This window comes from Rhincodon typus, chromosome 3 (genome assembly GCF_021869965.1).
Source record: "Rhincodon typus isolate 14 chromosome 3, sRhiTyp1.1, whole genome shotgun sequence".
In the NCBI taxonomy this organism is placed as follows: domain Eukaryota; kingdom Metazoa; phylum Chordata; class Chondrichthyes; order Orectolobiformes; family Rhincodontidae; genus Rhincodon; species Rhincodon typus.
In genome coordinates this window covers 116,028,227-116,056,041 of record NC_063334.1, presented here as the reverse complement: position 1 = coordinate 116,056,041, position 27,815 = coordinate 116,028,227, and the positions used below count along the sequence as shown (strand labels likewise).

Sequence of the window (27,815 nt, the reverse complement as noted above, 5' to 3'; positions counted from 1 at the left end):
TTCAAGACCTTTTTGAACAATGGTCTGAAAGTTGAGAACGCACTTCTGACGTGAGTCTTCGTGAATAGCAGACCAGCGAGTTACTTTTAAAGTATATACCAAGGGATCCAGAAGTTTAAACAAAAAACAATGTTGGCAACTACGAAGATCTAATCAAAAGACAGGCCACAAAATGATGGTCTATCCGGCTTTCGTCGAACAAGGCTAAGGTTACAATTCCTGTGGGTGGAACTAATCTTTTGACACAGGACTATTTTTGATATCTATCATTACTGGTTTTAAACCCAATTCTATCTGTCCATTCAGGTTAATGTTAAGAAGTCTCAATGCATTGTTCAAAAAGGGCAAGGATTTCAATCAGTGTCCCACTGGACATTTCTCCTGTTGGTATTTGGCTGGTAGTTGGCAGCCATGCTTGCTAAACGCACTCTAAATTTACAGAATCACTGAAATGCTATGGCAAAGGAGGAGGCCATTTGTCCCATCATGCTTGCACCAGCTCGTTAATTGAGTACCATTAAGCAATCTCCTGCTTTTCCCCATATTAACCATATGAAGGGCTTTGAGCTGCTGAAGACATGACAAAACAATCCAAAAGTGTGAACATTTGAAGGACATTTTTACAAAAGCTGAAACAGACTGGAGTCCATAGGAGGCATTTTTATTCTGTAGGCCAAAAAAACCCACCTACACTACATGTACACGCACTACAAACAGAGCTTTTCTACATACAGACCAGCTGCTGCGTTGAGTAACAAACAAACGAATGTTGAAGGCACTTCCATCATTTTAGTCACAATGCATGTGTGATGCTCTATAACACCTGTAACAAATGAATAAATATTCAAACCATCCAGGAGATTGTCTGCTATCATTTTAATTAGCAGGCATGTTGTATAATGACTTACACATTTTGTGTAAATGGGAGTACATTCTGAAACATGCTTGTTCTTGTGATACTGGCAAGGCCAGCATTTATTGGCCAACACTAAGTGCCCTTGTGAAGATGGTGGTGAACTGCCTTCATCAGCACAGCAGTCGTTTCCGTTCACTCGTGACAGCTGAACACATTGCTGGCAAAATCAGCATTTATTATCCTCGTCACCAGTAATGACCTACTAGTCTTCCAGTTTGTTCATTCTCCCTGATATGGCCTCCACCTTTGCTCCATTAGGTCCACTATGGCTGCAGGTTTGAACTCACCTGGCATACTTTAGGTTTTCATGGTCAGATCTTCTGGACCACATTATTGCTGCTGGATCCTACATTCCTCTGCTAATATTGTTTATAACTCCAGGGTCATTCTGGATTATGAAGCCAATCATTCACTGGTTTTCACTGTTACTCACCACCTTCTTAAAACCAACTCCTTGTCCCTTCAATCCTCATCTTCAATGGCATAATGTGAAGCATTATCTTATGTAAATAAGATGCAGTGGCCACATCGATTACGTCAGGGTTCTCAGTTATAATAAAGTAACATAGCATTTGTTAAGGGATGAATGCTGGCCAGGACACTGGGAGAACTCCTTATTTTTCTTCCACTAGCGCGCTGGGATCTTTAGTGTTCGCCTGAACAGTTTACTGCCTTTTCACTTTTCATATTGTTGGTTATCTCCCCTTTCATCTGTTACACAATTTAATTTCTCCAATACTGTCTTTCATAAAAAATCTTTATGCTTTCACTGCACAGCGCTCCTAGTGTCAGTGCTGATTTAGGAGTCATTAACATGAAGTGTATTTGCTCACAGTTTTCATTGATTTAATTGTAGCAAGGCACGAATGACATCTTAATTCCCAAAATTAATACAAAACTCTAGTCAGACTCTGGGAGTTGCATTGCTGACCACCTTGTCCAGAGATGGCACATATTGCAAATGTGACCCTAGGCTGTTTAACAAAATTAAACATTCATCACTATTTCAGTGATCACAGGGATCAGTTGAGGTAGAACTCACTTACCTGAGCAAGAAATAAGTAAAATATGCACTCTAATGCTGTTGTGACGCTTTGGAGTTGAGACAGGGCAAGAGAGGAGAGGATCCTGTTATGACCCCATTTGAATAACTAAATAACAATCCTGAAGTTAGTTATGGTGTGTTAAAAGTTAAAAAAAGTGGTTCCACCATCATTTACAGTCCCCTTCCTGAATGGAGTTGAAATAAAACAGCTTGCCTTACCTGTTCGCAGCAATTGGAGCTATCAGCGGCGCATACCAGTTTGGTCCAACTTCACAATGAGCATCAAGATATATCAGTACCTAAAAAAAAAAGGAACAAATATCTCATTGAATCAACACCATAACTAAGCATTGATTAGAGTATACTGAGTATTAGTTAATTAATACTAAGTAGAAATAAGATTCGCCATAAAAGTGTCCACAGTAAATGTGTGAGAAAACAAAAGAAAATTGAAGAATGACCAAAGGCTATTCAGGTCCATTTTTTTTAAAAAAGATAATCATCAGGATTGCCTTTATGTCATTTTTTGAATATATGCATTGCTGAGTCCCCATAAGCAGCAAAAAAACACAAAAACACCAATGACAAAAGACTGACATACACACTTCTAGGAATTCACAATTTCCTGGTGGTCATGGTGGTACACATGTGCAAACAAATTGTGAAGTGAAAAAGCGAAGACAAAGTGGTTGCAGATCTGTCGAAAACGTGCATAAACTACAATGTTAAGACACACTATTTAGCCCTGCCAGTTTATGTCACTGTTTATTGCCCACTTTTTTAAAAAAAAACTTAATTTTCCAATGCTCCTTCCGTAGTCCTTCAATTACTTTTCCTTCATACAACTTTCTGAACCAATTCAGAATTCGTTAATATTTATTCGATAAAAAAAATAAGCCATTTGATCAAACAGATCCATGCTCGTGTTAATTCTTTCAACCTTCTTAATTTAATGCCACCTTCAAATCATTCACTTCTTTCTGCGTACTGTGGCTTCCTTGTAAATAACATAAAGGCCATTTCTTTTTTTAAATTTACTATGGATTAAAAATTAGGAGGAGACACTGCTTTAAATCAAAAAAATGGGAAGATGATGCTAAATGATTCCACAGTGGCTGGTATTTGGTCACCAAGTCACCATATATTCACATGCAGAGAGTCCTTGATACTGATCCAGCTTCCTCAGAGCCAGCTCTCAGAGTGAATAGTATCTCTGATACTCCTGTTTATCTTTTTTTTCTTTATTCATTCATGGGATGAGGGCGTCGCTGGCTAGGCAGCATTTATTGCCCATCCCTAATTGCCCCGAGGGCAGTTGAAAGTCAACCACATTGCTGTGGGTCTGGAGTCACACGTAGGCCAGATCTGGTAAGGATGGCAGTTTCCTTCCTTAAAGGACATTAGGGAACCAGATGGGTTTTTCTGACAATTGACAATGGATTCACAGTCATCTTTAGATTCTTATATCTGTCAGCCAGGGGTCCCTGATTAGATAACAGCCCCAGTCAGGTAACTATTATTCTAGGAGGTCCACCAGGCTGACATCGTTACAATCACTACATCCCTCCCCCTCGGAGTCTGAGGACATAGGCCAGTTATTTTTTTGTAGCTCCTCCTGGGGCATTTTAGCAGAGTCAGGTTCGTCCAACTCTGCTTTTGATACAGGGGGCGAGTAACACACAGTAGCTTGCCTCTTGAGCCTGCAGCATCTCAGAAGAAACTCATTCTCCTCTTCAGGTGGCAAAAGCATCGAGGTGGCAGCGTCCGCCGTGTAGATCTCAGATTCCGAGGTATCTTCAACGCCTGACGGACAGGGAGAGCCCACGGGCTCCAGAACAGTTGGAAAGGCAGTCAAGGAGCCGGGCATGTTTTGCCCCCACATCGTTTGCAAGTTTGCCACTTTCATACGGTCCACGTGCTTGCTCACAACTGTCGTATCAACCACAACTTGATATGTCACTGCACCGGACCTTGTATTGACCATGCCTCTTACTCATGCAGGACCATTCCTGGGATACCTACACCAGACTTCATCCCCTAAAGTAAACTGTCTCCCTTGCTTAGCGGAGTTTTATGTCCATCATTAATGTTTGTGTCCAGCTTTAATGTTCCTGATGCTGTTTCATCCCCACCATCCCCATAGGCCATGGTGACTCTGTCACTAGAAGGGTTAAAAATTAATAAAGAAAATGTCTTGGATAGACTGTTGGCATTTAGAGTTGACAAGGCATCAAAACCAGATGAGATATATCCAAGGATTTTGAAGGAAGTGAGGGGAGAAATTAGGGAGGCACTGGTCATAATTTTTCAGTCTTTCTTAGACTCGGTGAAGGTGACAGAAACTGGACATTGGCAGAACATTATAGCCTGATTCAAGAAAGGTTGTGAGGATCTTCCCAGCATTATATACTAGTTAATTTAACCAGTGGTGGGGAACTTGAGAAAAATTATTCAGTATAGAATTAGTAGTCACATGGAATAGGTTGAGTTGATTAGGAAGAGTCAACATGGATTTTTAACTAACTTGCTGGAGTTTTCTGAAGAGGTAATAAAAAAAACTCCACGAGGGTGACACTGTTGGATGTGGTAGACATGGATTTCCAAAAAGCTATACAATAAATTTGTGAGAAATGTTATCAGTCATGGCATAGTAGCAACGAGGATACAAAATTGGCTCAGAGATAGGATGAGGCAATGGCCTAATGGTATTATAATCCAGCACCCCAGGTAGTAATCTGGGAACCTGGGTTTGAATCCTGCAACGGTAGATGGTGGAATTTGAATTCAATAAATGTCTGGAAGTAAGAGTCTGATAGTGATTGTGAATCCATTGTCAATTCTTTTGGAAAAGTCCATCTGGTTCACTAATGTCCCCTTTAGGGAAATAAACTGCCAGCCTTACCTGGTCTAGCTCACCATGTAATTCCAGACCCACAGCAATGTGACTGATTCTTAACTGCACTCTGGGCAATAATGAATGGGCAATAAATGCATACCTAGCCAACAATGCCCACACCCTGTGAATGAAATTTTTTTTTAAAAGGCAACAGTAATGGACAATTAATATTTTTCAGGCTGGAGGAAGGTTTGCAGTAGAGTTCCTCAGGGTATTGGGACTCTTGCTTTTCCTAATAGATATTAATGATCTAGATTTTGGTGTGCAGGGAACAATTTCCAAGTTTGCTTATGTCAATAATCTTGGAAGAATTGTAAACTGTGAGGAGGCAAATGTGGAACTCTAGAAGGACATAGACAGGTTGGTGGAGTAGGCGGACACGTGACAGATGAGTTTCAATGTAGAGAAGTAAGCGCTGATGCAGTTTTGTTGGAAAAATATTGAAAGGCAATATAAAAGAAGGGGTATAATTCTAAAGGGGCTGCAGGAGCAGAAGGACCTGGTGTATATGTGCACAGAATTGGAGAGAGCAGTAAATAAAGCAGTGTCCTCAGCTTTATTAATAGGAGCACAGAGTACAAGAGCAAGGAGGTGATGTTAGATCTCAGCTGGAGTATTGTGTACAGTTGTGGGCACCACATAATAGGAAAGATATGAACGCACCGGCAAGAGTGCATAAGTGATTTACAAGAATGAAATTTCTCGTTTCGGGAACCAATTATAAAGGATAGATTGAAGATGTTGGGACTGTTCTCCTTGGAGAGAGAGCGAGAGAGAGCGAGCGAGCGCGAGCGACTGTTCCCATTCATAAACAAAAAAAGAACAGGTGGGAATATGTTTGAAGTGATGTGCAAACGAAGTAGAGATGATTTGAGATAAAAACTCACACAGTGAGCAGTTGGGGGTATGAAATGTACATGTTGTGGATCCAGGTTCATTTTTGAGGCATTCAAGACGGCATCGGATAATTATTTGGAAGAAAAGTTGTACAGGGATATGGGAAAAAGGCAGGAGACCATTATTGGGTCACAGAACTGGTGCAGGCATAATGTGCTGAATGGCCTGCTTCTCTGTCACAACAATTCAGTGATCTTCTAATTTTTCCTGTATTTTTAATTGTGGACTGAAATGGGGAAAAAAATAAACATTAAAAAGTAAGATTGTGGAAAGGATTGCTACACTTTTCAAAAGCAAGACAGCAGCACTTCTAAGTGTTATTTTTACTGTTGTCTGTTCAAATTGCAGGAAATTTTGTTGCAGACAAATTGGCATCGTGGGTGTATAAAAGGTCAGATTTGGCCAGCACCAAATAGCTGATTGATAACTGATAGCAACTCCAGAAACCAAATGACAAAGGGATTGCCGTAAGGCCTGAGAGTTTAACCTTGGTGGTTAGGCAATTATTGGATTCAATTCTGAAGCCCAGAATTAATCTGGAGAGGCATCTGGATTGGCAGGGATTAATCAACAGTCAGCAGGGTTTTGTTAAGAGAAGATCATGTCTGATCAACTTGGTTGAATTTTTTAAAGAGGTGACCAAGTGTTTAGATGAGGGCAATGCTCTTGGTATAGTCTATCTGGACTTCAGCAATGCTTTTGATTAGGTTCCTCAGGGCAGACTGATGGCAAAAGTAAGATCCATGGAATACAAGGAACTTTGGCAAATTGTATCCACAATTGGCTGAGTGGCAAGAAGCAGAGGTTGAGAGGGGTTTTTCTGACTGGAAGTCTTTGTCCAGTGGAGTCCCATAGGGGTTGGTGTTTCAACCCTTGCTGTTTGTGATTTACCCAGATAATTTAGACTTGAATTTAGGAGGGTTGATCAGCAAATTTGCAGATGATAATTTATGGGGATTGCCATGGACTACAGGAGGATGTGCAGGTTGATCAATTGCAAATGGAATTTAATCCAGATAAATACGAGGTGAGGGAAGGACAAACAATGCAAGAGAATACATGAAGAATGGCAAGACCCTGCAAAATACAGAGGATCAGAGTGACTTTGTTGTGTGCAATTATACCAGTCCTTTAAGGTATCAGGACAGGTAGATAAAATGGTTAAGAAAGAATATGGGATACTTGCCTTTATCAGAGGTATAGCTTTTAAGAGCAGGGCGATTATGTTGGAACTATATAAAATGTTAATTAGGTTGTAATTAGGAGTATGGTGTGCAGTTCTGGAATCCACATTCTAGGAAGGATCCGACATCACTCAACAGGGTGCAGAGGAGATTTACCACAATGTTGCCCAGGCTGGAGAGTTTTAACGATGAGGAGAGATGGGACAAACGAGGGTTGGTTTCTTTATAACAAAGGAGATTCAGAGGGGACACGATTGAAATGTATAAAATTATGAGGGGCATGCATAGGGTAGACAGGAAGAAACTTTCCTCTTAGTTAAGGGATCAATGACCAGAGAACATAGACTTAAGGTAAAGGGCAGAAAATTTCGAGGAGGCGATGTGAAGAAAAACTTTTTCACCCAAAGGGTGGTGGTAATCTGGCACTCACTGCCTGCAAGGGTGGTAGAGGCAGAAACCCTCATAACATTTTAGTGGCATTTAGATGTGCACTTGTGATGCCAAGGCACACAGGTTTAAAGGGCCAAATACTGGAAAATGGGATTAGAATATTTAGGTGATTATTTTTGATTGGCATGGATGCAATAGGCCGTGGGGCCTTTTCCAGCACTGTAAATCTCCAAGATTCTATGACAAAGGCCTTCTGCCTACCAACAGCAACAAGAAGGGTCTGAGGAAAGGTCACTCGATCCGAAACATTAACTCTGGTTTCTCTCCACAGATGCTGCCAGACCTGCTGAGCTTTTCCAGTAATTATTGATTTTGTAGTGCCAATATTCAGGTTGTTTTCAGAATTTTCAAAGAATCATAGAATCCCTATGTTATGGAAACAGGCCATTCGGCCCAAGAAGTCCACACCACCCCTCCAAAGAGCATCCCACCCAGACCCATTCCCCTACCCCTGTATTTCCCATGTCTAACCCACCCAACCTAAACATCCCTGGGTACTATGGGCAATTTAGCCTGGCTAATCAACCTACCCTGCACATCTTTGGACTGTGGGAGGAAACCAGAGTACCCAGAGGAAACCCACGCAGACATGGGGAGAATGTGCAAACTCCACACAGACAGACAGTCGCCCGAGGATGGAATCGAACCCGGGTCCCTGGTGCTGTGAGGCAGTCGTGCATAACAACTGAGCCACCGTGCCGCCCAAAAATTAGTCAGCAGTGCTGTGGTCATGAAAATCTAGCAAAAGACAACTTGAGTTCCCTGACCGGGAATTTTGGCATGCTTCTACCTGATCTGTAGGCAGAAGGTGAGCAAATATGTCAGATGTCTACCCAGCTATAGGCAAAGACTTACTCTTCCATGAAAAGGGCATAAATCCTCACAGTGCTCTTGCTCAACTATTTTTGTGTTGTTCAATGTTTTCTGGAAATGCTTTTGAGTTATATGCATTACTACTGCTAATTTGAAATACGCTCCCTTCCAGTGAAAGGGCCAAAGATGCCTTTGCAAAGCGTAACATTTCAACAAAAAGGGAAGATCACTTTACTAAAGTGAAGGCATATATCATGATTTTGAGAATTCCTCAAACATCACCATTCAGTGATTCTCCTGTCACCAGCAGACAAATTGCTACTAACATACTGATTTTGAACGAATAAGATTCCAAATTTTACTCTACCTGGCCGAGGGTTGCTTTATGAGCACCAATACTTCTTGCTTGAATTAATCCTTCTCTTCTTTCATTTCGAAATACCTTGACTAACCCATTCCACTGTTTCAAATATTGTTCCAATCTCTCCTTTAAATGAGCTGGTGACAAGTCAGCAGAGAACAAAAATCAGCAATGTTGTTAAAATTGCTTGGAGCCAGGACATTCTCAACAGCACTTAAAATAAAAGTCAGAGTTTAAAGCATATCTCAATGCACACAGCCATCAAGATTTTTCTGTCTGTCATTTGCTGGAGCTAAATCATTTCTTTAAATACGGACTAGACGTGGAATCATGCCAATTGCTTAAAGAACTGAAGTTGTAGGGGCAAAACAAGGTCCATCTCCCATCAGTTTCTTGTTGAGTGATCTATCTGCCATCCATTCTAACCATATTATGTCAGAAATGATCTAAAAGATTGAAAAAAAAACTGTGCTTGCATCAATGTATTTTTTTTCGTTTAAAAGATGCCTGCCTTTGGCGAGTTTAAGGCAAGAACACATAATACTTCTGAATGGAAGGACAGGATCATATTGGGAAAGAAACACCAATAAATGCTTATATACTGCTTCTCACATTCAGAGCACTTTACAATGAGCAAAAAAGGGGAATTATATGCAGGAGGAGAAATGGCTAACAATAACCTGCACAATAAACTTTACAAGATTATAAAATCCCAAGGTGCTCCACAGGTGCCAGCAAAATTGAAACTGAGCCATACTAGGTCAGATGACCAGAAGCTTGGTCACGGAGGTCGATTTAACGGTGCGCCTATAAGAATTTGTTAGAGACAGATAGGTTTAAGGAGGTAACTGCTGAACTTAGGGCCTTGGCAATTGAAGAGAAGGTCACCCAATGGTGGAGACATTAAATTCAGGGACATTGAAGGAGGCTAGAATTGGAAGGCTGCAGATATTTCACAGGATGAAGTTTGAATAGGTTTGGTGCAAAGAGGAATATGCAACATGATTAGGAGAAGAAAAGAGACAGCTTTTGCGTTTTTTGAAAGCATGGAGAGGTGTTAGTTGGAGCAGTTGGTTGGAAGGGGAGGATGTGGGCAGAGGGTGATAAAGGGAAGAGGTAGCGTGTTTGGGAAACACTGCAGATAAAGATTTAATTAGTTTCTACAGTACACTCTGAAGGCAGTGCACATTGCAGCTATGATTTACTGATGGCAATGGGAATGGATGTTTAAGCCAATGATATGTCCATCAAGTGGAATGCTTTCTCTGGGATAACGTCAGTGACCTGGATAATTGCAGTTCAGACAAACTCAAAATCAGACTCTTGTCTTAGCCCTTGTGTAGACAGCCAGAGGGCCAGGAAATGAGGCATATGCTACAGGATTCCAGCCATTGACCAACTCTAGCCAGGGCAATTGTATGGTGGTCCATTTCAACGGTTAACACCCAGTATATTTTAGCTGTAGGACTTGGGATGATGAAAAGAACACAGAATTCTAAGGTAAGGTTCATATATTCTCATTTGTTCGAGATAGCCATTTCTTGGCATTTGTGCAGGATGATTATTATTTGGAACTTGCCATTAAAGCCAGCAAAGCCTCAGATTCCAAATGTTAGTCAAAAATATTAAAAACTTAATGTTGAGGACATGAATAGATTGTCTTAAATTTAAAAGCAACAATTTAGATGTCCGGGAGAAATTAACATAGCCTTATTGGTGGTAACGGCAGCAGCAGTAATAATAATAGTAGTACAACTTGCCTTTACATAGCACCATTCACAACTTCAGGATGCCCTAAAGGTCTTCACAGCTAATTAAGTACAATGTGTGGATTAATGAACAAAGCAGTTTAACGGAAGTGGCATCTATACAGCAATACGCACTTCCATCTATCAGTCTTCTTTAAGGTTCTTGAGTAGATCTGTAGCTTGGGTCGTGGATGCTGTGGTTAGTTTGCTCATGAGCTTGGCGAGTGAACCAACCACAGTATCAGTTTTCTTTTCAAATAGTTAGTTGGTTGTATTCAATTCTGTTTCCAGCAAAATGAAGGAATCAGCTGACAAAAATGTCTATATTAAACAAACAAATGGGGAAAACCCCCTCTGAGAAATGTAACATTTAACTCTAACTAGCTACAAGGAAGAGAGGAAACTTTTGGAAAATTTAATGACAATATTTCTCAGATTGGTCATTATGAAAACATGTGCAAATTTCCTTTTTCTATTTTATTACTTGTGATGGCACATTAAACCATTACAACACTGCAATACCATGCTGTATACTTCTTTTGTCTTTCCAAAAACGAAAGATGACACTTAAAGTTTTAGCAAATACTTGTAGCTCGGATTGTGCAGGAGGTTGTTGACTTGCTCGCCGAGCTGGCTTGTTTTCGTTCAGACGTTTCGTCACTGTGCTAGGTGACATCATCAGTGAGGTCTCCGATGATGCAATGTCATTCTACTCCGCTTGGAAGTTATACTGTCTGGTCCGTTATGGTGAGTAGTGTCATTTCTGGTTTTAATCTGTATGGGTTTGTATATGGGGTCCAATTCTATATGTTTGGTCTCCACCCGTAATGCAATCAACAAACATATAGAATTGGACCCCATATACAAACCCATACAGATCAAAACCGGAAATGACACTACTCACCATAACGGACCAGACAGTATAAATTCCAAGTGGAGTAGAATGACATTGCATCATCTGAGGCCTCACTGATGATGTCACCTAGCACGGTGACAAAATGTCTGAACAAAAACTGTGCCGCTAGGCGAGCAAGTCAACAACCTCACAAAAGATGGCACTATTGATCAAATTATGTTTAACCATTAATTCTTGCATGTTGTTGTTATTTTCAGTACTTCAGACTGTAAGCTGACTATAAAAATGTATACAGTACTAGAATTTGGATTCAGTTCCCAACAAGCTGAGAAAATTGCAGATATGAAACTCCAGAATCAGGAGTCTGCATTTCTAGAATAGAATCTGTTGTGATTCTATTGAAATAAAATTGCAGTTTCAGTTAAATTTTAAGCTTGGGGAAAGGATGCCCCCTTGTGGGTTCATAAGAGCCCAATCAATTTTTAAAAAGTCTCATTGGATGGTACAAATTCCCAGGTACTTGTTACAAGGGAGAAACAGACATATATGGGGTGGGGAGGGGGCAGCACTTCAGAAGTTGACATTTATATTTAGTCACCTCGGGACCTTCAATTACAGAATAGAAGAAAGTCATTCTCGATCTTGAAGAGGTTCCTAACTGGAAGATGACTGCAGGGTGTTATATAGTGCACTGCTAAACACGGTTACAGAAAATCAACATTTGAGGAGGAATTTTTCTCCGAGTGGTGAATCTGTGGAATTCTTTACTATAGAAGACTGTGGAGGCTGGATCATGAAGTATATTCAAGGCTGAGACACACAGATTTCTAATAATTAAGGGAATCAAGGGTTATGGGGTAAGGCAGGAAAGTGGAGTTAAGGATTATCAGAGATAGTAGGAACTGCAGATGCTGGAGAATCTGAGATAACAAGGTGTAGCGCTGGATGAACACAGCAGGCCAAGCAGCATCATAGGAGCAGGAAGGCTGACGTTTCGGGTCTAGACCCTTCATCAGATTATCAGATCAGCTATGACCTCTTTGAACAGCAGATGGGCCAAATGGCCTTCCTCTGCTTGTTTGTCTTATGCAGCCTACATTTATATGTTATACACCATAGCCTGCAATTATACACACTAACACAATAAAGCCTAGCAAGTTGCTCCACAGGAAAATTATTAGATTACATTAGTCACTGAGCTGGTGTGATCAGACCTTTGGACAAAAGAGTAGGTTTTTAAGGAGCATCTTAAAGGAGAGACAGCTATAGAAGTAGGGTGTTTAATGGAGGCAACTCCAATGGTTAGGGTGTGAGTTCATACCTTTGTTACTGTAGTCATCAATCATAACTATTTCTGCTAGATACTTTTTGGGTGTCCTCTTGATCACACTGTGGACAGTTCTCATAAGGGTTGACCATCCTTCATTATGGAAGACAATGATAACACTAGATGTGAGGAGACGATCGTCATAATGCCAATGCTTGCACCTGGCAAGAGCAAAACAGAAATTAGACACCTGTGGTATACAGTTTCTCAATATTTACTGAGAATATAATACAGAAACTAATGAAGAATTACTGTGCACCAACCATTTCCATTTTCATACTTTTCCCAATTTGTTCCCCCACCCAGAGCTGGATTTTACGTTTCTTGACCGGGTACATGAGGTGTACCAGAAACTCTCCTCACTCTGCTGTCCAATTAGCAGCCATCTGGTTGGAAGTGGTGTAAAAACTCTTCTGTTTACTCCCTTCCAACTTAGCAGCTACCATCAGATCCAATACTTTCACATGTCCGCTTTCAGATGCCAGAATATTGTCAGCTCATTACTTTAAAAACAGTGAAAGTTTTGTTGCAGTCGCATTCACAAAGGAAATAAATCACATCTTGGGATGAATACTTGTGAGTTTAGAGAAACAGTGATGCAACTGGGGTGTCCATGCTCAATTAGCACAGTAGGCCCAGGATGTCATGTGACAGAGGGGTAATGCTGCAGCCACAGATGGATTTGCAAATTCCCTGGTCTTAGAGCATTTTTTGTTACTATTGATTGAAGGTGCAAGGAGGTTAAAACGTTATTACATACAGATCACCACCTTCTCCAGCAGAATCCGCTGGCACATTCAACCAGGTCCTGGTGGGTGGCATTTTTCTTTTTTAAACCATTCTCATGCCACATCTTTACAGGTGCAAAGCGAGCACCTTCTTTTAAATTCAATGCCTGATAAATGGAGCAAGCAATGAAAAATTGCAGATGGTTGGGTTGCTCCTTTGTGTTATTGAGAACTAGCACTATATCATCTGGTTGCCAAGCTGCCAACATCATCTGAACTTTTTTATCAAAACATCTGATTTAGGAATATTGATTTACTCCGTTAATTCCTTCTTGGAGATAGTTCTGTTATCCAATATACAAGGACACAAAATAAAAGTGTCATAGGCCATTCAGCCTGCCTCACCATTCGACAAGATCATGGCTGATCTGACCTCTGTCTCACCTTCTCTTTCATGCCAGTTCGTCATGGCACTCAATTCCCCAAAATAACATAAATCTTTCTACCTCCTATTTAAATACTTTCAGCAATCTAGCCTCCACAACTATCTGGGTTAGAGACTTGCAGACATTGGTGATACAGTGGACAGCAAAGAAGGTTAGTCAAGATTACAATGGGATCAACTGGGCCAATGGGCTGAGGCGTGGTAGGTAGTGTTTAATTTGGATAAATGGGAGGTATTGCATTTTGCGTATTCACATGTAGGCAGGGTGGCTATGGAATCCACGGTAGACAAATAGGAGGCTGAAAGAACACAGCAAGCCAGGCAGCATCCGATGTCAATGTTTCGTGTATTACCCTTCTTCAGGACTGGATGTAGAGGTAGGGGGAGCTGCAGATAAAGGCGGTGTGGGGGTACAAGAATGGCAGTGATAGGTGGGCACCAGTAGTAGGTATGACCTGGTTGGTCTATGGGAGGGATGAATCTGGTTGGTAGATAGAAGGGAGGGTTAGTACGTGGAATGGAAGGGAAGAGGTGGGGCTGGAAAGGGAGCTGGGGGTTGGGTGGGAAGGTTACTTGAAATTAGAGAACTCAATCTGGAGTCCTCTGGGCTGTAGGGTGCCGAGGCAGAAGACAAGCTGCTGTTCCTCAAATTTGCACTCTGAGTCGCTGCGACACTGGAGGAGGCCAAGGATGGACATGTCGGAAGGGGAGTGGAGGGTAGGAAATGGGCAGTGACCGGGAGGTAAGGCTGGCTTTTCCGGGCCAGGTGAAGATGCTCAGCGAAATGATCACCTAGCGCACGTTTGATCTCACCAATGTAGAGAAGACTACAGTGGGAGCACCGGATGCAGTAGTCTAGGTTAGAGGAGATGCAAATAAAGCACCGTCTCACCTGGAAGGACTGTTTAGGGCTTGACTGGAGGTGAGGGAGGTGGTGTATGGGCAGGCGTTGCATCTTTTATGGTTACAGGGAAAGGTACGGGGGTTGGGGGAGAAGTGTTGTATGAGCTAAGGAGTGGCGAAAAAAATGGTTCTTGCAGAAGGGCAGAGACGGGTGGGGAGTGGAAGATGTTCCAGGTGGTGAGGTCTAATTGGGAGTTGGCAGAAGTGTTAGAGGATGATACGTTGGATGTGGAGGCTGGTGGGGTGGAAAGTGAGGACAAGGGGGACCCCATCTTTATTGTTTGGAGGAAAGGGTGGTTTAAAGCTGTGGAGTAAGGGATGGGGGGGCTGTCTGGATGACAGAGGAGGGGGAAAAAGAACATGGTTTGAAAAAGGAGGACATCCAAGATGTTTGGGAGTGGAACGTCTCCTTATCAGAGCAGATGCAATGGAGATGGAGGAATTAGGAAAACGGGATAGAGTTTTCGCATGATACCAGGTAGGAAGAGGTGTAGTCTAGGTAGTCTACGGGAGTCTAAGGGTTTACACTAAATGTCAGTCCGTAAACTGTCACCAGAAATGGAAACGGACAGGTCATGAAACGGGAGGGAGGTGCCTGAGATAGACCAAGTGAATTTGAGGGTGGGTGGAAGTTGTTAGTGAAGTTGATGAATTGCTCCAGTTCAGCCTGGGTACAGGATGCAGCACTGATGCAGTTGTCGATGTAATGGCGGAAGATTTGGGGAACAGTACTGGTGTACGTACTGAAGAGGGAATGTTTGACATAACCAACAAAGAGGCAGGCGTAACTGGGGCCCATGCAAGTGCCCATGGCAACCTCCTGGATTTGGAGGAAAAGTTAGAGGGTGAGGACTAGTTTGGCGAGGCAGAGGAGGGTATTGGTGGGGTGGGGGCGAATGAATGGATCCGCTGGAGATAAAATACTGAGGGCCTGTAGGCTATCCTTGTGAGATATGGATGTGTATAGGAATTGCACATTCTTAGTAAAGATGAAGCGCTGGGGGCCATGGAACTGGAAGTTACCAAACAGGTGGAGCACGTGGTTTATGTCCCGGATGTAGGTGGGGAGTGCCTGGACCAAGAGGGAGAGAATGGAGTTGAGGTAGAAACAGATCAGTTTGGTGGGGCAAGAGCATGCAGAGACGATGGGATGGTTGGGGTAGTTGGGCTTGTGGATCAGGTGGAGCCAGGCAGTGCGGGGCTGGGGGATTATAAAGGCTGGAGGCAGTGGAGGGAAGGTCACCAGAAGTGATGAGGTCACAGACAGCGTGTGAGATGGTGGCTTGATGGGCCATGGTGGGGTCGTGATCAAGGGGGAGGTAAGACGTAGTGTTGGAGAGTTGGCTTTCAGCCTCTGCGACATAGAGGTCCGTCCTCCAAACTACCATTGCCCCATCTTTGTCAGTGGGGTTGATAGTGAAAAAGATTGGTACGGACAGAGTGGAGCAGGGGAGAGGTTGAAGTGGGTGAGGGAAGTGCAGAAGTCAAAGCTGTCGATGTTGCGTTGGCAGTTAGCAATGAAAAGTTCTAGAGTGGGTAAGACGCCAGTAGAGGGTGTCCAAGAGGAGGAGGTAGGTTGGAGGGGGAAAGAAGGGATCCCTGGACGGTGATTGGGAATCTTGATCAAAGGCGGCAGCAGGGAGGTGGAGGCAGTGGAAGAGGAGCTCCATGTCATGGCACGCACAGAACTCCTTGTGTTGGGGGCGGAGTGGCATGATTGCAAACCCTTTACTGAGAGCAGACTGATCGGCGTCAGAGTGTTTGAGGTCGCGGGCGGGGTTGTCTCGAGGAGGCTGAAGGAGGGGTGAAGGGAATCACGTGATGGGTGAGGGTTGGATGCTGTGTGGTGGTGGTGGTGGTGGTGGTGGAGTAGTTGTGGGAGGGAAAGGAGAGTGGGAAGGTAGTGGGCAGAGGTGTGGATGGGGGGAGGGGTCTGGGAGAGATAAGGGTAGAGATAAGGGAGGAGCGAAGCATCCATGTTGCTTTATCATCAACTATGTTGGGAAACAGTAAAAATCAAAAAAGGAAAGCAAGCAATAACCAGAAAAAGAAAATCACACGGCATAAATAGAAAGAACAGAAGGAGTGAGAGAAATGAAATGAACTTATAAAATTTAAATTCCTGTGCACCTCAAAAAATAAGAACACAAATCTGCTTTTCCTATTTCCTTTGATGAAAAACAACAAACCTGAATGAATCACTGACACAGTAGGAGGGGCTTTGGTTAGCTATAATCTTGTTATTCAACTAACTAGAGGCAGCAATGCCTGAATGTTTTAGTTTATTAGTACCCGATTAAATTAAATAACCAGCACTCAAATACAAAAATCTCTTTTACTTCAACTTTGAGTTCAGAACCAGCAAAAAGTTACAAACCAGAAAGTCAAAATCATTTTCTCCAGAAACACAGAACTATTTATGGTTTTAGAACTAGTATCCAGAGAAAATTAGCCCATTTTTTTTTTTTGAGTGTAACAGTTGAAATAATGATGCATAAATCACAAAAAAAATCAGCCACTCAACCAGCGCTGTCAGACTTCACTGCACTCAGCAAAATCAGATCTTTCTGTTGATATTATTTTGCCTGCAGCTAGAATTGTAAGATTTTAAAAGCTGCATATTCTTGCCACTGTTTCCATAAGATTACAAGAGGTAAAGATGTTTAAATAGAAATGCGAGAACTGATTGATAAACTAATCAAACTTAACAGCACAAAACCTCTCGTGTTATCTTATTGCATGTTGCAATGAGAAAATAAATTAGGGAAGATTATGAAACCCTAGTTAACATTATTAAATTTGCAGATTGGAGCTTCGAGGTAGATAAGAGCGAGTTGGTCCATTTTGGTGGATGTGTAAGGAGGCCACAAAGCCCTTGGAAGTATGCATATAAATTGGGGATTCTAAATAAGGCCTCACACCCAAAATGCATTGTCTGACCTGGGAAGTCACCTCTGGTATACTGAGGGAACTGATAAAACCTTTTTTTTGGGACAATGACTTGAAAGAAATTCAGGAATTTGTATATAACTCTTTAATCAGTTAGAAAAGATTAAACAGCCATCTTAGGTTTGTTCAACATTGCATCAGTTCTATGACCCTTTGATCTTTTGCTTCTCAATTTGCTTATAAATTTGGTGTCTGATGCTACCTTCCTCACTGAAGAAGAATTGAGACTCCAAAAGTTTGTCTTCGAATAAACCTGTTAGACTATAACCTGGTGTTGTGTGATTTTTGACCTTGCCCACCCCAGCCCAACACCAGCACCTCCACATCATGACAAATGTGAAGACACTGTCAAAGTATTGGAGGAAGTGCAAAAAGCTTAACCTTCAAGCACCTGTTCTGCCTACGTGCAGATAGAGTCATAGGCTTACATCATGGAAACAGACCCTTCGGTCCAACTCATCCATGCCAAACAAGGTTCTTAAACTAAACTAGTCCCATTTGCATGCACTGGGTCCATATCCTTCTAAACCTTTCCTATTTGTGTATCTGTCCAAATGTTTTTTAAATGTTGTAACTGTACTTGCATGTACCATTTCCTCTGGCAGTTCATTCCATATATGAACCACCCTCTGTATGGAAAATGTTGCCCCTTAGGTCTCTTTTAAATCTTCCTCCTTTCACCTTAAAAATATGCGCTCTAGTTTTGAACTGCACCACCCTAGGGAAAAGACTTTTGCTATTCACCTGATCACGTATTTGAATTTTCAGCCATCTCAGAATCCACTGAACCGGGGAGCAAATTATCCTCAGTCCTGAGGGACCACGGAGGGTGATGATGATAGATTTGTGCAAATAATAAAGGCCGACATTTCAGTGCAGTACTGAGAGTGCACTAGTTTCACCAATTCCTTAGTTACCTCTTGGCTTGACTATTCTAATGCCGTCTTGACCAGCTCCCATCCACCTTCTCCATAAACTTAAAAACTCATTCAAAACACTGTTGCTGTATCCTGATTCGCACCAAATCCTTTTCATCCATCACCATGCTGATTAACATTGGTATCCTGTTGAGCATTACCTCAATTTTAAAATTCTCATCCTTGTTTTCAAACCCCTCCTCTCTCATTTGCTGTAAAAGCTCCTCAACCCTCCAAGATATCAGAGCCTGTTCAATTCTGGCCTCGTTCTTCCCTGATTTTAATTATCCCACCATTGTGGATACATCTTCAGTACATGGGTCCTAATCTCTGGGATTCAAACCTTAGACCTCTTCTCAGCCACTGTTTTCCCTTTAAGGACATTCCTTAAAGTTTATTTGCTTGGCCAAACATTTGATCATTTGCCTTAACATATGTAGCATGGTGTCAAATTGTGTTTGAAAACACTGTGAAGCCCTTTGGGTCCTTTCATTACATTACAAGCACTATAAAAATGAGAGTTGTTGTTTTATTGTCAGTATTGCTGTTGCCAAGGTGAAGTCATCTGAAAAACCTGAGACTTCCAAGGCACTGTAACAGATAAGGAATAATAAAGATAAAAGATAATAATAGATAAAGTTTGTTCCCTCATTGATTTAAAGACATGCATATATTTGCTCCTTGTAACACAGAGCTGCATTTGTAATGAATTTGCAACTGGTCTTCCCCTTTTTAATCTTACAAATCTCACTCATAATATTTCCCCAATGTCTCATACCTAAAATTATTCAGCAACAACCATTTTCCGCCAACAGGAAAAGAGAAAATCCATGTAATTTAACAGAGGTGATCAGATTAATAGCCTGTGAATTTGACATTCTTCCTATTGCTTATTATGTATTTACAGACATTTATGACAACACTATTGTGCTCAGACAGTGACTCAAAAATATCCACTGAGCTCAGAAAAGTCTGCAACTTTCCCCAGCCATATGCAAGGATATTTGCGACAATTACTTTTATTGTCAAGTTTTGAACTCAACTGGTTTTGCAAAATCTCTGGAGCTGCTTAAAAAGATAGGGTTCACGTGGCTTTGTGTATGCAAGAACACAAGTTCATTTTTCCATGCTAATAAATTCCTACTATACTCCCCCATTACTATTTGTCTTGTCACTTCAATACTTTACCTTTTGCAACCTATGCCTCCCAGAAAGAAAATTATAGCCTTGGAACTCCTGACTGATATTGCCACTTTGAATTGTTGAATCACAATTGTATTTCTGTGACCTCACATGTCACCAATGAGAATTAAAAGGCCCACTTTCTGCTGCTGAGTACTCAATTCCAAATTCCACTTATTTGGAATAAAGCTAGGGGGAATAGTGAGGCAAATGCAACCCAGACATAACATTGGTGTGCAAAATCTAAGAGAGTTACAATTTTTTATGACTTAGTTTCTTGGTTAGACTTCTAAAAAAAATTCTATTTCGCTTCTAACATTTGACAGCTGGTAGTTTGTGTTTTTAAGCACTGGCTCACAGCAAAATGCAGCAAATAAATATTCTGAAAGCTACAATACACTAATAAAGTCTTTGATATACATAAAGCATTGAATATGCATTGTAGAAAGCTTGTAGAAAAGCATCAACTTAAAAAGAAAATGGCAATATTTAAATGGATATTGATTCAAGAGGCTGTTTAAAACCAAAACATATACTGTGGTGCAAAAATCAAATGATGAATTAATAACACATGTAACAACATGGGTCAAATCTTTTAACTGCTTGGGACAAACTTTACAGCTTAGCCTCTAGTCTAAATTTCACTCGCCCTTGTGAAAACCAATCCCATATTATTTTCTATAAAGGTTAAAAACTTTATACAGCAGATAAACAGAGATTCATGCCATAACAACTCTGGGTTTGTCTATGTTGGACAGCTTTAAACTTTCCACAAGGTGACTTTCAACAACTTCCTTGATCCTGACCCCACCCTTACAGTTTAATATACACCGTGGCACAAAGCAGGAAACTAAAATCACCAATAAATAATTGAAAGTCTAGCTTTAACAATGCATGTGGTGGGTCTCCCTATTGGATAAGATCCCAGTTCAGTGGTAGGGAATGAGTTGTGTAAAGGATTATCCAATAAACTGAAAGACAGATGTTACTTACCGAGATTGTATAAATTGGTTACTTATTCATACTTGAACCCATTTTAATAACATGGTTTGATTACCATGCGTCAAACACTGCTCTGAGCTGATTTCAAACAGGCAGAAAAATTGCTGTGGCAAAAATTTCTTGAATTCAAGCACAGATGTTACACTGGTATTTTTGAGTTGGACTGAAACTGGTAAATAAACTCTCATTCGAGTACATCTGCTGTTTACAAGCTATTCATTTTCTGTGCTCAAAACAGATCAACCTTTCTTCATTTAACAAAGTATCTTATTTAGAAAGCAGAGAAGGAACTTATGAACAATTTATTTTATTGAAAACTTTTGTGAGAACCTGCCACTATTATCAGCTTTTAAAACACAGATTCATAAAGTCAAGGGGTTGGTTCAGCTCAGTTGGCTGCATGGCTGGTTTGTGAAGCAGTATGATGTCAACAGCATGCGTTCAATCCCCACAGCGGCTGAGGTTGCCATGAAGGACTCTCCTTCTCAATCTCTCCCCTCGTCTGAGGTATGGTGACCCTCAGTTTAAATCACCATCCTTTGTCGCTCTCTAAAAAGCCTTTTAATAGTACTCGCCTCTACCACTTCCTTTGGCAGCTCGTCCAAATACGCACCACCCTCTGAAAAAGTTGCCCCTCAGGTCCCTTTTAATCTTTCTCGTCTTAGCTTAAAACTATGCCCTCAAGTTTTGGACTCCCCAATCCTGGAGAAGGGACCTTGGCTATTCACCTTATTTGTGCCATCATGATTTTATAAACCTTTATAAGCTCATCCCTCAGCCTCCATTGCTCCACGGAAAAGAAAAATGTTCCAGCCTATTCAGCCTCTCCTTATCACTCAAACGTTCCAGTCTCAGTACATCCTTGTAAAGCTTTACTGCACCCTTTCCAGTTTAATAGCATCCTTCTTTTGGCAGGGCGACCAGAATTGTACGTACTACTCCAAATGCAGCCTTACCAATGTCTTGTACAGCGGCAACATGATGCCCCACTCCCGTGCTCAATGCTCTGGCCAATGAAGGCAAGCGTGTCAAAAGCCTTCTTCACCACTGTGAACCGGTGACACCATATATCTGTACCCCTAGGTCTCTCTGTTGAGAAAACTCCCCAGGGCTCTACCATTAACTGTGCAAGTCCCGCCCCGATTTGTCTCACCAAAATACAACATCTTTCATTTATCTAAATTAAATTCGATCTGCCATTCTTTGGTCCTCTATCCCAGTTCATCATTATTCCGTTGTACATTGACTTAACCTTCTTCACCATCCTTTTGGTGTCATTTGCAAACTTACTAACCATGCCTCCTATATTCTCGTCCAAATTGTTTATACAGATGACAAACAACAGTAGTCCCAGCACCGATCCTTGCAGCACACCACTGGTCTCCTACCATCAGCCAATTTTTTATCCACTTGACTAGCTGTCCCTGGATCCCATGTGATCTAACACTGTTAGCCATTCTACCATGCAGAACTTTGTTGAAGGCCTTGCTAAAGTCTACTGCTCTGCCTTTACCTTCTTGGTCACATCTTCAAAAAACTCAATCAAATTGTCAGAAACGATTTCCCATACACAAAGCCATGCTGACTACCCCTAATCAGTCCTTGCTTTTCCAAATGCATGTAGATCCTGTCTCTCCGAATCCCCTCCAACAACTTATCTGCCAATAATGTTTGGCTCACTGGTCTGTAGTTCTCTGGCTTTTCCTTGAAGCCTTTCTTTAGTAATAATTCAAGGTCGGTGTGGACTTGTTGGGGCGAATGGCCTGTTTCCACACTGTGGGGATTCTAAGATTCTATGATTAGCAACGCTCCAGTCTTCCATTTGATCTATGGACAACTGAGCACGTGTCTAAAGACTATGTGACCTCTCCCAAAGGGAACTTTGTCAACCATTCATATATTTTGTTTTATTTTGTGCCCATCAAAAATCACGCACAGGGGAGACGGGTAATGGTTGACAAAATTTAGAACAGTGCTTTCCAAACTTTTTTCACTATTACCCAATAGGGAGGATTGAGAAAGCAGAGTAAAAAGTTGTCACAGCAGGGGCCTGTTAGCTTGGAAGCACAGCTATTATAACTTGGTCAGAGGTCCATGGCAAACCATTGCTGCCTTAAAGTGCAGGACCTTGAAATTTCAGCTCATGACCCCACATGAGCTGCTGAACCTGAATTTGGGAGGCGCTAATTTAGAGGTACGATATTGAACCTCGCCGAATGATACAAAAACGAATAACTTGAAAACAGTGGTGCCAGTTAACATGCAAATACAGCAACCAGGGAGGCGATATAAAAAATCCCTCAACTAATTTTCAAGATAATCACTAAACAAACAAACAAACAAACAAACAAACAAACAAACAAACAGTCTCCCTTTAAAATAATTAAATTGTGATGGAGTTAATATAATCTAATTTCAGAAATTGATAAGCATAGAAGATGCTTCAACATTTCTATGAGATTGATGAGATGTAAAAGACAAAAGATCTCATCTAATAAATCAAAATCCATTGGCAGAGAACATTATTGGAGAGAAGCTTATAGCACCAGTACAATGGGCTGAATTTTGCTGATCGGGTGCTTGGCATTGGAAAAGTGGCTTTGCTGGAATAGATGGGCAGGTGGCCAGCCATCAAAACTTCCTCCTCAATTTTACAGGAGGCACCCAATAAAGGAGCCTGCCATCAGGTGTTGGCCCTGTTCACGATGTCAGCCCATCCGTAATTGCTGCCAGCCCTCTGTCAGCATCAACAGCTCTGTGGAACAGACCCTTTAACATATAGCAGGTAGCTGAGCAGAAAAAAAAATATAAGCCCCTCTGAGAAAAATAGCTGGACTGCCTCCTCTACGCTCTTAAAAACAAACGCTCTGCTGATGGGAGGTTGCCTTCACGTACTCGACAAGTTATCACAGAATTTTACAGTACAGGAAAAGGCCATTTGTGGCTGTACCAGCTCCTGAAAGAGCTACCCAGCTAGTACCATTCTCCAGAAACGTCAGCACATTACGCAGGAAAAGGAGTGCTGCCTGGTCAAGAGATGCCATATTTGCGAAGGGATATAAAACTAACCTCCAATCTACCCTACCGACCGGATATAAGTGATTTCATGTGGTACTGTTTGAAGATTAAGAGAGGATTTACCTTGATGTTCCATCCAACACATAATCCTCAACAGTAGCCTCTTTATTGTCTGTGGGGCCCTTCTGTGCACAAATTGCCTGCTGTGGTTCCATATGTTGTAATAATGACTGCTCTTTAAGTAGTACTGAGTTAGAAGTCATTTTTGGATTTTTCTGAGGGTGTGAAAGGCACAATGTCAATGCAAATGATTCTTTTCTAGTACCCACAGCTATGATAAATTCCAGTGCTCAGGCAACTCCAGTAGCAAAGCACTAAGCATTTCAGAAATGGATGGAAACACTCTGGGATGATTTTCCCTCCCTGGAACTGTGTTACCTTAACGGTGCTTTACATGTGCATGGGAGCCTGAAATGACAGATTATGAGGTCAGCACACATGTCCGAAAAGACATCTCTTGTAGATGTCCTTGTTAAAATAATCTACAATTCCTCTTTGTTTGAGGTATCACAAATAATATGCTTTTATTCTTCTGCTAAATAGCCACTCACTGAACTCTGCTATTATTGATAGACTGTGATCGGTGACACTAGGATATTGAGAAAGGGAATGATCCTAATTTCAAATCTGAGGTGACAGCTTTAACAATGACAGCTATGTTGGAAACTGAAGTGAACATGCATTGAAGGTGAAAGGATACTAAATGCTTTTTGAGGCAAGTGTTAGAAGATGTTTGCAAGGGGCTTGGCCAGTGCCTCCTAGCCATTTCTTAGCAATGCAAGCATTTACAGAATCTGGCTCGACTGATTTTTTTTTAAAATCAAGGGAAGATTTTGTTCGTACTCATCTGTCTGACTTAGAAATGACAGAATTTTTCCATACAGATTCGTACCAGATACGTCCCAAAGCGGAGGAAAATAAAGACTTGGAATTTTGGTAGCCACAATTGATTTTGGTCATGCCAATACATTATGCTCAGTCTGCAGCAGCTTTTGCATTAACAAAAAGCCAGTGATGAACCAGTTTCCATAGCAGCCTACCAGGAAGAACCGTTAATAGAGAACTTAAATCTGCAAGGTAGTACAATCTTGCAGGTACAATGGACGATTGCCATAGGTTGGTTTGATTGGTGAAAAATGCATGGCAAAATACAGTTACAAAAAATTATTTCTGTTTTGGTAGCTCAGTCTGCAAAACCCTCCTTTCTGAAAATTCTCTTCTGAATGTTGAGTTATCATACGACAAAAAATTTGTGCTTGATGAAAAGTCATGGAACTGAAAGGGGACTCCATATCTTTACCTGCATATATTCTGCCACACCTGCTGAGCATTTCCAACATAGTGTTTTAATAAGAGGTTGTGCTTTTTGCGTCATTAGAAACAAAACATCCACAGCAACCAAGAGAATGTTTTAATTTACATATAAAAAGTTGATGGAATCATGCATCGAGCAAGAATCTGCACCTCCACCCCACACTAATTTTCTACCTTCCTCTCTTGAAGGAGAACATAACAAGATGATTTTGATATGCATTCACAGATTTCTACCTGGGTGTAGTATATTAACTTTCAACAGTGTATTCCCATGTTGGATTGGTCTGTTTTTAAAACAAGGGTAATATTTCTGAACCACTGAATATCAGAATTTATATTTCTTGACAACAGCCAGCAACTGACATTTCCTGTAAACTTACCAAAGTAGTTGGAAGTATTAATTAGTTTGACACAGGTGTAACCACTTTCAACATTTTGGACTGTTGTGAGAAGATAATTTCATAAACTACCAAGAGACGCTGCTTACTTTTTCATTCCAGTTGCACACCAGACTTCTTAGCTCAATCTATGTGGGCCTCATGTTAAAGATTAGAATCATAGTATAGAATGGAGTTTCAGAAAGCATTTGATATGGCGCCACATGGTTGGTATTTTATAGTACAGAAGGAGGCCATTTGACTCATTGTGTCTGTACCAGCTTCGAAAACAGCTATCCAGCTAAATCCCACTCTGCAGCCCCATCTCCGTAACCCTCCAAATTCATCACATTCAAATACATATCCAGCTCGCTTTTGAAACCTCATGGAGAATCCACCTCCACCACTATTCCAGGCAGTGCCTTCCAAATCCCAACAACTGAGTAAAGAGGTTTTTCCTCATCTCCCTCCTACCTCTCTTGCTGACAGTCTTGAAGTTAACTCTGATTTCTCTTCACAGATGCTGCCAGACCTGCTGGGATTTTCCAATAATCTCTGTCTCCGTTTCTGTTTCTGACTTACAGCATCTGCAGTTCTTTCCGTTTTTATATACTAAAAAGTGGAAATAGAATGCTATTCTTTACCCTGTCAAAATTGTTCATAATTTTAAGCACCTCAATAAGGTCACCTCTTCATCTTCTCTGCTCCAAAGAGAACAAGCCCAATCTTTCTAACCTTTCTTTGTATCTGAAATCCTTCATTCTTGGTGTCATTCTAGTACCTAGTCTCCTTTGAACTCTCTCCAAAGCTTCAACATCCTTCCTTAAATAAGGTGCCCAGAACTGATGATTTGTAGTGGTATAGCATCATTTCTTTGCTTTTATACTCTATGCTGCTACTTTATAAACTCAAGTATCCTATAAGCTTTCATAACAACAGTTTCAGCTTGTCTGGCTACCTTCAGAGAATGATGTAGATGAACCCGGAGGTCCCTCTGTTCCTGTATTCCCTTCAAAGAGCCTGCATTGTTTCTCCATGTTTCTTCTACTAAAATGCATTACCTCATTTCTCTGCATTCAAGTTCATCTGCCAGGCAGATGGCCTATTAGGTCGTCCGGTCAATGTCCCTCTGAAATCGCTCAGCATCATCCTCACAACTCACTATTCTCTCTAGTTTAGTATCATCTGCAAATTTAAAGAATTTTGCCCTCGACATCCCATCTCCAAATCGCTTAGAGAAAACTGAATTTATACTTGATAGAAAAAGGACGGGTCCCAACACCAATCCCAAGGGAACATGACTTTCGATTCTTCTCCAATTCGAGAAATACCCCTTAATTTACATCCTCAGTTTCCTATCTTAAAGCCAACTTCTAATCTGCGGACCCATCAATCATAAACATTTCTAATTTCATAACCAACCATGTGGCGCCATATCAAATGCTTTCTGAAACTCCAAATATATAACATCCACAGCACCACCCTCATCCAATGCCTGTGTCACCTCATCAGGGAACTCAATTAAAAAGTTGTCAGACATGACAAAGTCATAAACAAAAACAGAAATCGCAGGACAAGCTCAGCAGGTCTGGCAGCATTTCTGAAGAGAAATCAGAGCTAACATTTCGGGTCTGGTAACCCTTCCTCAGAAATATTGACCGCCAAATATTAATTTCATTTTCTCTGAAGAGTATATATATACACACACACACACCTTATCCCGTATTATGGCCTCTCCACCTATCTTCTCCTCTATCCATCTTCTATCCACCTCCCCCTCTCTCCCTATTTATTTCAGAACCCCCTTCCCCTCCCCCATTTCTGAAGAAGGGTCTAGGCCCGAAACGTCAGCCTTCCTGCTCCTCTGATGCTGCTTGGCCTGCTGTGTTCATCCAGCCCTACACCTTGTTATCTCAGATTCTCCAGCATCTGCAGTTCCTACTATCTCTGAAATAATGGATCCTGATGGGTAGTTCCCAAGAAAACTGCCAAAGTCTTCTGAAGCTTTCTACCAAAACTTTCAAAAAAAGCACCGAAATATGGTTTAATTTGCTGGTTAAAAGAACTATCCTAGTAAAATTCTTCATGCACATTCAGTCTCACTGTGCCACTCAGAAAATCTCAACTAGACCAGACGTATAAACACAGTGTTTACAAGAGAAGGTCAAAGGCTGGGATTTCTACAGTGAGTAACTCATCTCCTAACTCTTCAAGCATGGCTGCTATCTACAAGGCACAAATGTGCAGCTCGTTGGAATACTCTCCACTTGCCTCCACGAACACAGTTCCAACACCAATCAGGAACTCTGAACCATATGTGGCAAAGCAGTCCGCTTGATTGGCACCACATCCACTTCCTCCACGAGCACACATTGGCAGCAGTGTATACAAGATACACTTCAATATCTCACACAAGACTTCTTCAAC

At 41.4% G+C, this 27,815-nt stretch overlaps 1 protein-coding gene across 2 annotated transcripts in view; it reads right to left on the bottom strand.

Annotated features, from left to right (window-relative positions):
- The window catches only part of galnt7 (UDP-N-acetyl-alpha-D-galactosamine: polypeptide N-acetylgalactosaminyltransferase 7), a 109,075-nt gene that overhangs the window by 26,000 nt on the left and 55,260 nt on the right, over positions 1–27,815 (bottom strand). For both annotated transcript variants that reach the window (XM_048594921.1, XM_048594920.1), the window contains exons 3-5: positions 12,488–12,654; positions 8,569–8,699; positions 2,181–2,260 (exon numbers count right to left, since the gene is read on the bottom strand). In XM_048594921.1, coding sequence (XP_048450878.1) covers positions 2,181–2,260; positions 8,569–8,699; positions 12,488–12,654 — 378 coding nt within the window. The remainder of the gene's footprint in view (positions 1–2,180; positions 2,261–8,568; positions 8,700–12,487; positions 12,655–27,815) is intronic.